Here is a 12,378-nt window from a genome sequence, read left to right on the forward strand (position 1 = left end):
CCAGAGAGCCGACTTCTCGAACAGCTACAAAGTTCTCGGGCTCAGGCTGGCAGCGCGGCCGGGCGGCAGCAGAAGCGGCTTCCCCGGCCTTTAAACGCTCTTTGTGCTTCGTTAAAAAGGAGAGGGGGTGGGGGGTGGAGAGAAAAAAAAAATGATTTCCCTGTGCATCGCTCTTTGGCAGGCTCTTGTACAAAATTCAATCTCTATTTTTTATGAGAAGTAAACTGTCTAAATAAATTTTATTAGGGGCAACCAATATATTTTCTGGTAGTTCCCTTTGTTCCACTTCTACGTGTGTGTAACAATCTAAAACCTATTTATTGAGGAAAAATCACTGGATCCGTCATAGAAAATCCTTTTACTTTGCTTTGAAGTGATTTCTGAAGACACTCTTGTCATTCCGAAGATTTGGGGGCCATTGCGCGAAAGCCTCGCCTTGTTAGGGCCTTCAGCTCTCCTGATCATGTGGGAAATGCCTTAAATTATCCACAGCAATGGGCCTGACCGGCCCTTTCCCGGCTGCCCCGGGAACGTGGGAAGATGACGGGGAATCAAACTCTGGTAAACACATCCCAGGCGCTGCCCAGGTGGTTTCAGACGTTGGCCAAAACCAGCTGCCGCGCGCGAGCCGAGCGCAGGGCGAGCGTTTCCACCTCGACTATTGCCATTTTCCTCGCCGCGCCTGCGGGCAGCAGCTCCCGGCCCCGACCCGGGCCTCCCGGCCGCGCCGCCCCCGCCGCCCCCGCCGCCCATTTCCCTTTCTTTTTTTCCCTTTCCTTTCTCCCTTTGCCCCCCTCTCTGAGATGCTTATGCTCCGAAGTCTTGGAAGAAATGATTTAGTTTGTTTGTACTGCTATAAAAATCAAGACCAATAGAAAAGTCATAAAATGAAGCGGGCTATCAATCACGCCGCAGCATTGTTATTCAGCGGTTACTAACAGAGATGGATAATCCTTTGATTTCGTCCCATTGTTATTACTCTGATGTGTCTCCACATTAACTCTTACACATTTATTTATCGACCTGAAAGATACAACAAAACAATATACGAGCGCGTGCGTGTGGGAGGATGCGGCAGGGCAGGTGGCTGCTCGGGGCGCGGTGGGCTGAGGGCACGAGCGCGCGTGGGCACACACGTGGAGCTTCCGCGCCGCGCGCCCATCCCCTGGGCTCCCCCGGCCGCCGCCTCTCCTCCCTCCCTCCAGACCCGAGGCAGAGCTCCGGAGGTGCGGGCCTCGGGCGGATCTGCCTGTTGGGGAGGAGGGAGGTGCCGAGGCCAGGCCTGATGTCTGCCCCTCAGTCCCTTCTCCCCAGTTCTGCCCCTGCGGTCCCGCCTTGGATACCCCGCAAGCTCTACCCGGGCGCGCCGAGGCCCCCGCGCGCCGGGACGCGCTCAGACAGGGGCGCCCTCGGGCCTGCTCCCCGCCCCGCCGCCCCGCCTCGAGCCTCCGGCCGGCCTCCTGCTGAGCGCGCTGGGCCCGCTGGCTCCTAGATTGGGGTTCTGTTTGGGGAGGGAAGAGCTTTCATTGGAGGGACTCTGTTTGCTTTAGGTCTCTGTATTCTCCTCCCAGGCAAGGCTTTCTCGGAAGGACCTCGGAGTTCTGCTGAAAGTCCTTGCGGCTCCCAAGACAGGCCTCCGCCGCCGCCGCCGCCGCCGCCGCCGCCGCCGCGGGATTCCGCCAGGCGGAGGCTCGTGGCCGGGCGCCCCGATCCCACAGCAGCCGAGTTGGCGGCTACTGCGTCGGCCTCTGAAGTCCAGCCAGGCCCGAAGCTTCCGGGGAAGTGGTCTCCATAGCTCAGAAGGAACCGGTGTGGCAGATGCCCTTATTTACATGTGTGTGTGCATGTGTGTGCACACGCGAGCATGTATGTGCACAGGAGGAGGGGAACTGGTTGCAGGACGGAAAGAGAAGGAAACAGAACTGCCCCAGAGTCCGCCTTGCCAACTCCTTTGTCTCCTTGCTCGGTCCCTGTCACACATACAGCTAAGAACACACACACACATACACACACACACACATCTGCTCTCAGGCAGCATTTCCAATGTTTTGTGTAAGTCAATTGGACGGCGAACAAAAAAAGCCATTTGCTCAGTATTATTTAAAACAGACTTCATAGGGCCACCCTTTTGTGGAAGCTTTATTTGTACTAAATGAATAATCTTAATTGCATCACTCTCGAATTAAAAAATCAATGTTAATCAAGTTGGGAGTAGTAAATATCAGTTTTCATCGTGCCTGGGTAGGGGGCATTTTTCTTGAGTTGCAAATAAAAATACAAGTCAAATAACTTTAAAAGGGCATTATGTTCTGCTACAAATACAATTGAAACGGATTGTTTAGGAGCAGATCAGAAATGGTACAGAATTTTGCACTTAATTTCCTCAGTTATCATTTACAATAAGAACCTCCGGGCTTGACAGCCAAGTCTAAACAGTAGTAAATTAGTACAAATTTATACTGATTTTACTCTAATAATCGTAATAAAAGCTTATAGATTTGGCACTAATTACATAAATGCCTAATGATCTTGAAAATTACTGTGGTTAGAAATATATTACTAATCTAAACTTTGTTGTTGGCTGGCTCTGAAAAATCAGAGCATTAGAAATGGTTCGCTTCCCTTGTGCAAAGCACTTTAAATTGTTCAAGTAGTTTAACATATTCAAGAGGAAAATAAAGAGCATTTAACATTATTTACAGCCTTAAAAGGAGTTGGGAGCCCAGCTGAACTTAGAAACTTTGACCAAAAGACGGGGCTAGGGGGACAGGAAGCGAGTGAGGGCCAGGCCCGGGAGCGGGCGCCGAGGGGCGCACGCGGGCCCGGCGGGGTGCAGAGCGCCCCAGCCCACCCTGCGCACAAGCGGCGGCGCGGGGAGGCGCGAGGGGAGCCGACTCCTCTCTCTGCGCTCGGCGTTTGCCGGGGTAGGGGGTGGGGGGACCGGGGCTCGTCAGGCCCAGGGCGCCGGGACCCCGGGGGCCGGCCTGCTGCGCGGCGGCGACGTCGAGGCGCGGTCAGGGGCGGCTGAGTGTCCTGTGCGGCTCCGAGCGCGCGGGCGTCGCCCGTGTCACGCAAGGGTCGCACCGTCCGCTGCCCCCTGGCCTGCCCGCGCCGCGGGAAGTTCCTTGCTGGAGGAGACAGTGAGGCGCTTTTGAAGAGAGCAGGGCGGGGCGAGGGGAAGGAAAAGCGAGGCCGGGGAGAGTCGAAAGGAGAAACCGAGGGAGACGGGGCCCAGAAGCCCAGGGCCAGGGCGAGGCGGCCGCCGCTGCTGTGGTAGCTGCCCCGGGGCTGGAGCGGCGGGGCTGCGGCCGCCTCCTCCGGGCGGGCGGGCGGGCGGGCGGAGCGGGGGCCTCTCCGGGCGCTGACATTTGCAGGCTGCCCTCCTGATTGGTCCCCTCGCCAAGCTGCTCACGGGTTCATTCAACTGTTAAGCACCTCCCCGTCTCTCTAAAGGACATTATAATGCAAGAAGCCCCCTTTTTAACCACAAACCGAATTTTCTTTCATTTAGGTGATCTATATATATCTATATCGTATAGCTTATAGCTTATATCTATTTTAAATAACTTAAAGCCGCTAAAATTTGGGGGGGAACGGCTTTCGCCCTGGAGCGGTGCGCGATGCTGTCTCACGCCGACCTCCTGGACGCCAGGCTGGGTGAGTGCGCGCCCCTCGCCCCGGCAGCCAGGAGAAGCTGGGGCAGGAAATTGTCAATTTGTTCCTTATTTTACCTTAATGCGCCCTAAATGGACTAATTTCTTTAAAAGTAATTGTGCTACATTAAAGTTTAATTTGATTTAACATCGTTTAAAAAAATCTATGGAATATGTAGATCCAAAAAAAGAATTGGGGAATGTTGTTACTTTTCGGTTTTCTAATTTTTTCTTTTCCCCACCCCCTCTTATTATTATTATTATTATTTTGAAAGGCGTTCTACCCCATGATAATTTGCTTGGAGGTGGTATTTTTTTTCCTCTTTCTTTCCCCGCTTCCTGTTTGCTTTGATTTGAGATTCCCTGCTCCTTCTCTGTTTTCCTTTCCTTCTCTTTGCCCTTTATTAACTTCCCTCCTCGTCTAAATGTGATTGCATTTGTAAAAAAAAATTGGGCATGAAGTAGAAGCGCCTGCAATCCAAGCGGACCTGCTAAGGGAGCTGGTTGAGAAAGGAGAAAGACTTGATCTCACGGGCATCCTGGTTGTCAATGGCCGAGAGGAAGGCTCCTTTCATTTCTTCGGAAAGAAAAGTTGAATTCTCTCAAGTTTGATTCACTGTTATGTCTACACAGTTTCCCTAATGCTATATGTGTGGCTGGGCTCTGGTTTGGGAATCCTTGGTGATGGATGTGACCCCATTTTCCAAATACTTTCTCTGATTTGAGGGGGAGGAGGAGCTGATTTGGGTTGATTTCGGGGGGTGGAAGGCTCGGGAACATTTATCTTCCGACGGCGAGAGGGGATCCGCTGAGGCAGAGTTCCTCCGGTGCGGAAACGCAGGTGCGGCCGGGGCCAAGGAATCGTCTACTTTTCTTCCTTTCTTCTTCTTTTTTTATTTTATTTTTTCCGGACCCAAGCATTTGCTTTTGGTTTCTTGGGGCGCCCGGGATTCCATTTGTGAAAGGGACTCAGAGGCATGTTTCACTGCGGGGATCGGGTGTGTTTGATCCTGGGGAGAGGAGAGCATGTGCTGTTTCCTACCGGCCCCCGCTGCAGACGGGGTTGGGGACAGGGCTGGGACATGCTATTCCCGCCCGGCCGCTCACGTCCTGGGGAAACCCGACGAGCCCCCCAGGAGTTCGGCCAAAGGGCCAGCGCGGGCGCGAAGAGAGAACCGGGCGGAGCGAGGACCGCGTGGGGAGGCCACTCCCGCCCGGCCTGGCCGGGAAAGTAGTGACCGCGACCTCCTTGCCTCCGCAGGTATGAAAGATGCCGCCGAGCTCCTGGGCCACCGGGAGGCGGTGAAGTGCAGGCTGGGCGTGGGGGGTTCCGACCCCGGGGGCCACCCGGGGGACCTGGCGCCCAACTCCGACCCGGTCGAGGGAGCCACGCTGCTGCCCGGGGAGGACATCGCCGCCGTGGGCACTACCCCGGCCTCGCTGGCGGTGAGCGCCAAGGACCCGGACAAACAGCCGGGGCCCCAGGGCGGCCCGAACCCCAGCCAAGGCGGTCAGCAGCAAGGCCAGCAGAAGCAAAAGCGCCACCGGACGCGCTTCACGCCCGCCCAGCTCAACGAGTTGGAGAGAAGCTTCGCCAAGACTCACTACCCCGACATCTTCATGCGCGAGGAGCTGGCGCTGCGCATCGGGCTCACCGAGTCCCGAGTGCAGGTACGCGGGGCTGGGGCGCCGGGCCAAAGGAAGCCACGGGGCGGGAGGATTTGGGGAAAGAACGGGTTTTCTTCCCCCTAACGGGATCCCGGGCTGCATTCCGCTTGTTTCCGTGTCCCTGGGCCGAGTTAGCTCCTTCTCTGTCCGGAACCCGGCCCCATCATCACCTCCAGTGGACACACAGGTTCCCCATCTCGCGCCGACGTGTCCCCTTGCCGCAGAAACTCCTCAAGTCACGAAGCCCGGAGTTGTTGGGTAGCCGAATTTGCCCCTTTCCTCCTGAGGAGGGAACCTCCGCGCTCTCCCTGCGGCTAAGCCAGGCCCCACGCCTTAACTTCAGCTCGCGTTATTCACAAGTATTGCATTTACCCTCTAATGAAATTGTGTTAAGGACCCGGACAAATGGAGAGGGCAACGATATACAGAAAACATGAAGAGAAGAAATCCAGCGGCACGGGCACCCTTTTTTAAGGAGCCACACCTGGATTTTATTCTCCTGCATCTCACCCTCTGATGCTCCCAGGCAAAATAGTTTTTTGATGTTTGAACTTTGGTTGGCTACGAGTGCGCTGGGGCAGCTGAGGTAATCCCCCTAAAGCCTGTAAGCCCTGGATTGTTTTTTATTCCCCCAAGGAAACCGAAAAAAAGAAAAAAGAAAAAAAAAGATTTTCTGTTGCAAATAGACTCCCATAGAAGAGACATTTAGGACATTTAGAACAGGAAAGGTTGGCAGGCGCTAGACAAAATCATTACTGTTCCCTATTCCTGTCCAATAGCCCTCCAAGTTGGAAATGATATAAAACCTAGAAAATTGCACCTAAAATTTCCTGAAAGTTGTGGGGTAAAAGTATAAATTCTACGAAATTCCAGAAATTTTTTTTTTTTTTTTTTGCTGTTTTTAGGAATGAAAACAATATATCAAATAGTTTATGGACAGATGCTACAAGTGAAATTCCAAAAAGAATACCTAGGCTAGAGCTATCCAGGGTGCTGAAAATCCTTTGCTATTTTAGATTTGGGTGTTTCCTGTCTGGCATCTTGTGTGTCAACTTGACTTATTTAATAAACCAGTGCCAACTGTTTTTGCAAATTAAGTGTAAATATCTCCGTTATTTTACTTTCGAATTAAAAAGCAAGCAATAAGGTGTCCGTAATCACAGCACTGAATATGTCTTTCTCCATTTGGCATTTTAAAGATAGTTTTAAGTGAAGAATAACATATGTTTCTACTTTAATGGTCAGCAAATGGATGTCATCGGGAGTTAGAGTGGTCAGATTAAAGAGGTAACATATAGGTTTTAAGGTCATGATTATTATTTTTATTTCGTAAAATCTGGGTGATTATCTCACCGAACTCTGAAAGGCCTAAATCTCTGGCTATTGAAATTACACACCGACAGGGTGCTTATTGCATTGTGCTGACATATTACTTATGCTATTTAAATTTTTTACTTCGTACCTCTTTCTAAAGCTGAAGTTTAGCTCAAGCCTTTACAGATAAATACAATTTCAATAGTTGCATTAATGCTAATGCAATCCTGGCTTGTTAAAATCTTGTGGGTTTTGTTTTAAAAAGTAAAATATTGTTGCATAACCTAGCCATACTGGGAGCTAGTTTAAATTAAAATACAACTTAGAATCACAAATAAAATGTAATTGGAGAACTGATTTTATGAAAAAAGAAAACGAGGTCTATTAAACTTTATTAGGTCTTCCAAAGGTTAATAACAGCGATCCTTTTAATAGAAAAAGTTATAAGTGAAATAAAATATAAACTATGTAATAGAAACAGTTATTTTCAAAAAGTACACAAAAGAATATGCAAGAAGAAAGAGATGAAGTACTTTAATTGTACTAGCATAATGTTCAAGCAAAGATAATAGCTTGAGGCTGCTGGTAGAAACAATTTAATAGAATGGCAATTTCAATATTTTAAAAAATAATGTTCCATAGTTTAAAAAGTAATCAGATCAACATAACCTTCTTAATTAACATTTCAAAATGATTAACATTATGTAATTTAATGCAAAAATAATTTATGGAAAATGTATTTACTTCACAATTCACTGTACCATTGCTCCTTGACCAAATTCAAATTAAATAGGAATTAGTTGATGTTCTTATGTGGTGAGTACTTCACAGTTTTCTTTATAGTTAACAGATTGCCACACATTCTTTTCAGTATGTGGCTACCGCACAGATTAAAAATGATCTAAATACCTAATTTATTGCAATTGTATAATTTTTTAAAAAAACTTTGATTCTAGACAAAATTATCCTATATATATTCTATCTGTATCTGGTATATATCAAACCTATAGGTATTTATTAAAGTAGCTCTACTCACATGGAAGCAAATTCCATGTCTGCTATTTCTCCCCTTCTCTGGCTAGTGTAATAAAACCATTCCTTTTATAGCATGCCATTATTAGAAACCAATTTCAGAATTATTTATAACCTGGAATGGCTTATTAAGCAGCAATGCGAGAATCATGCAAATTATGCGATCAAATGCAATATAATAAGCATAATCATTAGTCTCTAGCACGGATTAATTAACTTTCAATATTTTATTTACATAAAAACCAAATCAGTGAAATAACTTCTGCACAGTCAGGCTTGCCTTTCAATATTTTATACGAACAAAAATAATGTGCTGTAATTCCATTGACCGTGTCCCCTAGAATGGCCCTGTCACCTGCCACATCTTAATAGGGGGACAAGCTGAGAGTATTTTCTAGTTTTCTAATGGAATGAGAAATTGCATTTTCTTCCTCTCCCAGCACTATTAAAGTGTAATGAATTCGGCCCAGAGTTCACGGCTGGCTGATCGAAATGAACCTGAGATCTAGGCTTTAATACAGCTCCCCAGATTTCCTCCCAAATCTTCACATTAATCATTTGCTGGATTCCAATGAGATCTTCATAAAGAGTTTGCTTCTAGGGGGACAAAAGTAATATTCTCTCTCTCTCTTCCTCTCCTTCTTTCGGAGCCATTTATAGCTGGGGGATTAAACGGGCTATATATTTTAAAATACATTTACAGTATGTCTATATTACTGTAACAGCAGATATCGTGAAAGTGGATTTTTAGATTCCAACCTCCATTAGATTCTCACTGTTGTATTAAGCATTTTCCAAGAAGAGCTGCATTTCAAACTGAGTACAAGTTGCCCGTGGCTGCGGTTAATATATTTCCTCAGTTGTCATCTGTGCATTCTCAAAATCTCCCTTAGGTTTTGCCTGCATTTTAATCCGTCATGCTCTAGTTTTCAAGTGGAAACATTCACATTTTAAAAACATATGCATCAGAGCTTGGAACGGAGGTGCTCAGACCCCGTGCAGATTTTTACCCCCAACTCCAGTAAGCTATGAAACATAAAATATTTTGTAGCCACCATTTGACTACTAACCCTCAAACATAATTGAGCACGATTTTTCGATTATTTCTATAATATCTTGTTCTTGAACAGCTGTTCTTTTCCGCCGGTGCCTGAGCAGATCCTAGAACCAGAAACCTTTCTGGCCGTAGCGTTTTCTGCGGAGCAAAATTTCCCCCTTCCTGTCTTCTGTTTCTCTCCCTTTCTGTCCCCCACCATCCAATCCGCAGCCCCCACCCCCACCCCCCATCGTGCGCCACAAACAACCGAACATTTCAGGATTCACTGGCCAAAACCTCCCTACAAGCAGGACATTAGAAATCAGTCTTAAATGTACAGATACCGATGAAAATGTATCCGATGCGGGGTGTGAGGGGTTTGGAGGCAGACACGGTCCTGGCCTAGAGCTCGATCCCATCTACCTCCCCGCAGTGCAGCGCTGGGTGGGTCCTGCGGAGCGACCGGCGGCCGCTAGTCTCCGGGCCGCGCCTTCCGACCCCGCGGACGCCGCTCACAGCTCGACCCGCGTCCAGCCCCGCGCCGCCCCGCGCCCGCTCCTCGTTAGCCCGCCGCGCCGCCGGCTCTGGAGCCGCTGCCGAGGAGCGACGCAGCGTCCCCGACCCACGCGGACACCGGGGGAGGCAGACAACGTGGGAAATGGGGTAGAGACCAGAGAAAGGCACAGGGGCGGGCGGCAGCGCGCGTGCGGCAGAGAGGCCAGGGCCGGCCCAGAGCCGGGCGAGAAGTCCGCGTTGCAACCACCAATGTTCACACCGGTAAGCGAGTGTGCTCCCTTGCACGGTGTGAACGCACGGCGGTGCACGGCTGCTAAAACGAGAACTGAGGCAGGTACGTCCGTACTCCTGATGCTCGGCTCGCAGAGTCAACAATAGAGATGGCATTAACGGATAAATAACCTGGTCACGAATATGGTGGTCACATTGCGTGGGCCAAATCCTGAGAGGGAACCCAATCAGCACCTGTGCTGTGCCCACATCATTTATATATATGCACAGGAAACCTCCAACTGACTGGAGGCTAAACCGCAAGCCTACCAAGTGGGCATGCTAGTAACTTTTTTTTTTTCTTTTTCTTTTTTTAAGGATCAAATTCAAACACCGGGAAAAGGGAAGTTATCTTGATCAAGCTGCTTGCTTGTTATGTTTCAGGCAGAGCCCTTCCCCGTGGCAGTATCCGTAGGCAAATTTGTTTGGTAGGGTCTGAAATTCCTGGGTCACCTTTAAGGAAGAAACAGGCGCTCTCTCTTTTGGAGTCTATTTATTTTACCAAACATCTCCCTGAAAAAAGACACTTAAGTTTGTCCAAGCAAAATTGAATTTGACTCATAACTAATGTGAATTTTAAACTTGACCTTTAACTTGCAACAGCCAGAGAATTTGCTGTTAGTCTATAGAAGAAACGGGGGTAACGTGAGGGAAATGGAGGCCTTGGTCTTTGGAATCCCCAGTAAATTCTTCAGAAGAATAAACCTGAAGGCACTGGGGGCTCAGGACTCCAGCAGCAGGTTCCAGCGCACCCGCGCAGCCCAGACAAAAGGCACCGTTTGGGGACTTGGGGCATGGAGAATCGTGGCAGTAGCGCCTAGCGCTACGTGAGGAATCAGAAGTCACGGTGGGGGCCCAAGCGACACTCTGGCTCAGTGGCGTTCACTTTCCCACACGGATCACTATATTAACCTCTCCGCTCTGTCAACCGTGGCGGTAGGGGCTTTCCTTTGTCTTTCGATTTTGAAACTGGCTGTGTCATCAGTAGTCCTTCATCAATTTCCAAATTTCCAGGCTTTCTGAAAATTCTATACCTCATCAGTGTTATAAGATACACTATTAGGCAACCTGGGTACACATGTTTATCTTCATTTGCACCTGTGGGTCGAGGCTTGACACACGCCTGCCTGCAGACCTGCGCATCTGTACAGTGCACACAGTGTGCCGGTGTGCAGGGGCCTGGGAGCGTTGGCGCGGTGGGTAAGCGCTCGCGGGCACCAGTGCGCCCCGGCGCGGGAATCCACGCTCAGTGGCTGCACCGCGCGCCAGGTGGAGCTGGTGGCCAACCCCGGCTTCAGTAGGGGTGTGGGGGCCCTGCCTGGCAGCAGAGGGCACTTGCTGGGCCTGGATAAGAGTCGGTACATAGGGGTATATATATGGCCGGGACCTCCCGGGCAGCGTCGCAGCTTGGCGGCCCCGCTAGCTCACGGCGCGCTCTCTCTGTCCCGCCTCCGCCCGCTGCAGGTCTGGTTCCAGAACCGGCGCGCCAAGTGGAAGAAGCGCAAGAAGACAACCAACGTCTTCCGCGCGCCGGGTACGCTGCTGCCCACGCCAGGCCTGCCGCAGTTCCCATCGGCCGCCGCCGCCGCCGCCGCCGCCATGGGCGACAGCCTGTGCTCTTTCCACGCCAACGACACCCGTTGGGCGGCGGCCGCCATGCCGGGCGTGTCGCAGCTGCCGCTGCCGCCGGCGCTGGGCAGGCAGCAGGCCATGGCGCAGTCGCTGTCCCAGTGCAGCCTAGCCGCCGGGCCGCCGCCCAACTCCATGGGCCTGTCCAACAGCCTGGCGGGCTCCAACGGCGCGGGGCTGCAGTCGCACCTCTACCAGCCCGCCTTCCCCGGCATGGTGCCCGCCTCCCTCCCCGGCCCCAGCAACGTCTCCGGCTCGCCCCAGCTCTGCAGCTCCCCGGACAGCAGCGACGTGTGGCGGGGCACGAGCATCGCCTCCCTCCGCCGCAAGGCGCTAGAGCACACAGTCTCCATGAGCTTCACTTAATGGCGCCGCGCCGCGGCCCCTGCCGCCCCCAGGGTCGCACCGGGGGCTCTTTCGGCGCGCTCTCCGCGCCCCCGCCCCCGCGCCCTGCCCGGCCCCACCCCACTCCCCGCCGGGTCTCGTTTCGCCCCCGCCTCTCTCCTCCACTCGCCGAGGTTGGCTCCGAGCCCCAGCCCGCGAGCCCCCGCTCCCCGCCTGATTTCGCTCGCCCCCGGAAAGTCCCTCTTTCCGTCCCATCCAGCTCCCCACCCCCGACCCCACCTCTGGTCCCCACTCCATCCCTTCTCGCGACCCCCGCCCCGGTCGTGCTCCGCGCTCGCCGCGCCCTCCCCGGGCCTTCGCTGGCGCCCCCACCCCGCGACCGCGCGCCCGGGGCCCCAGCCCGCCGCCTCCGCCCTTTCTCTCCGCCGCGCCCCGCGCCCCTCCTCCCGCGCCTCGCCACAAACATCCTTCCCGCCATTTTACTTACCAGGGAGTCGACTCAGGATCTGAAATCAGACACCAATGGACTGGTTTGTGGGCAGAAACACACACTCGCGCTCTCGCTCACTCTCAGACACCACACACGCATAGTGCACCTAGGTCACATACGGACGCGTTCAAGGGACAGCACAATGTTAGGCATTTTTGTCTTAAAGGAGGACAAGCATCTGTTACCAACAGCCTCGTCGGAGGGCCCATACTTTGATTTATCCTTGTGTTCTTCCTCCTTTCTTCCTCCCCCAACACTACCCTTATCCTGTCCGTCCAGTCGCATCCATGCAGCCTTCTATTGGCTTGCAAAAAAACGCTTTAATTTAAATTTTTTTTTTTTTTTAATTTTCTTAAGCACAATTGCGTGAGGGTACTGAAGGGAAGCTTCTCACGAGGAACATGCCAGTGGATTGGGTGGCTGAA

At 51.6% G+C, this 12,378-nt stretch overlaps 1 protein-coding gene across 1 annotated transcript; it reads left to right on the plus strand.

The window, feature by feature from the left end:
- The first annotated feature begins 3,620 nt into the window (after nt 1-3,620).
- OTP (orthopedia homeobox) lies at nt 3,621-11,484 on the plus strand. Its single transcript, XM_077138719.1, has 3 exons — nt 3,621-3,657; nt 4,915-5,324; nt 10,954-11,484. The coding sequence occupies exons 1-3, from the start codon at nt 3,621-3,623 to the stop codon at nt 11,482-11,484; spliced, it is 978 nt and encodes a 325-aa protein (XP_076994834.1).
- The last annotated feature ends 894 nt before the right edge of the window (nt 11,485-12,378 follow it).

Source organism: Tamandua tetradactyla, chromosome 21, assembly GCF_023851605.1.
Source record: "Tamandua tetradactyla isolate mTamTet1 chromosome 21, mTamTet1.pri, whole genome shotgun sequence".
NCBI classification, from domain to species: Eukaryota; Metazoa; Chordata; class Mammalia; order Pilosa; family Myrmecophagidae; genus Tamandua; species Tamandua tetradactyla.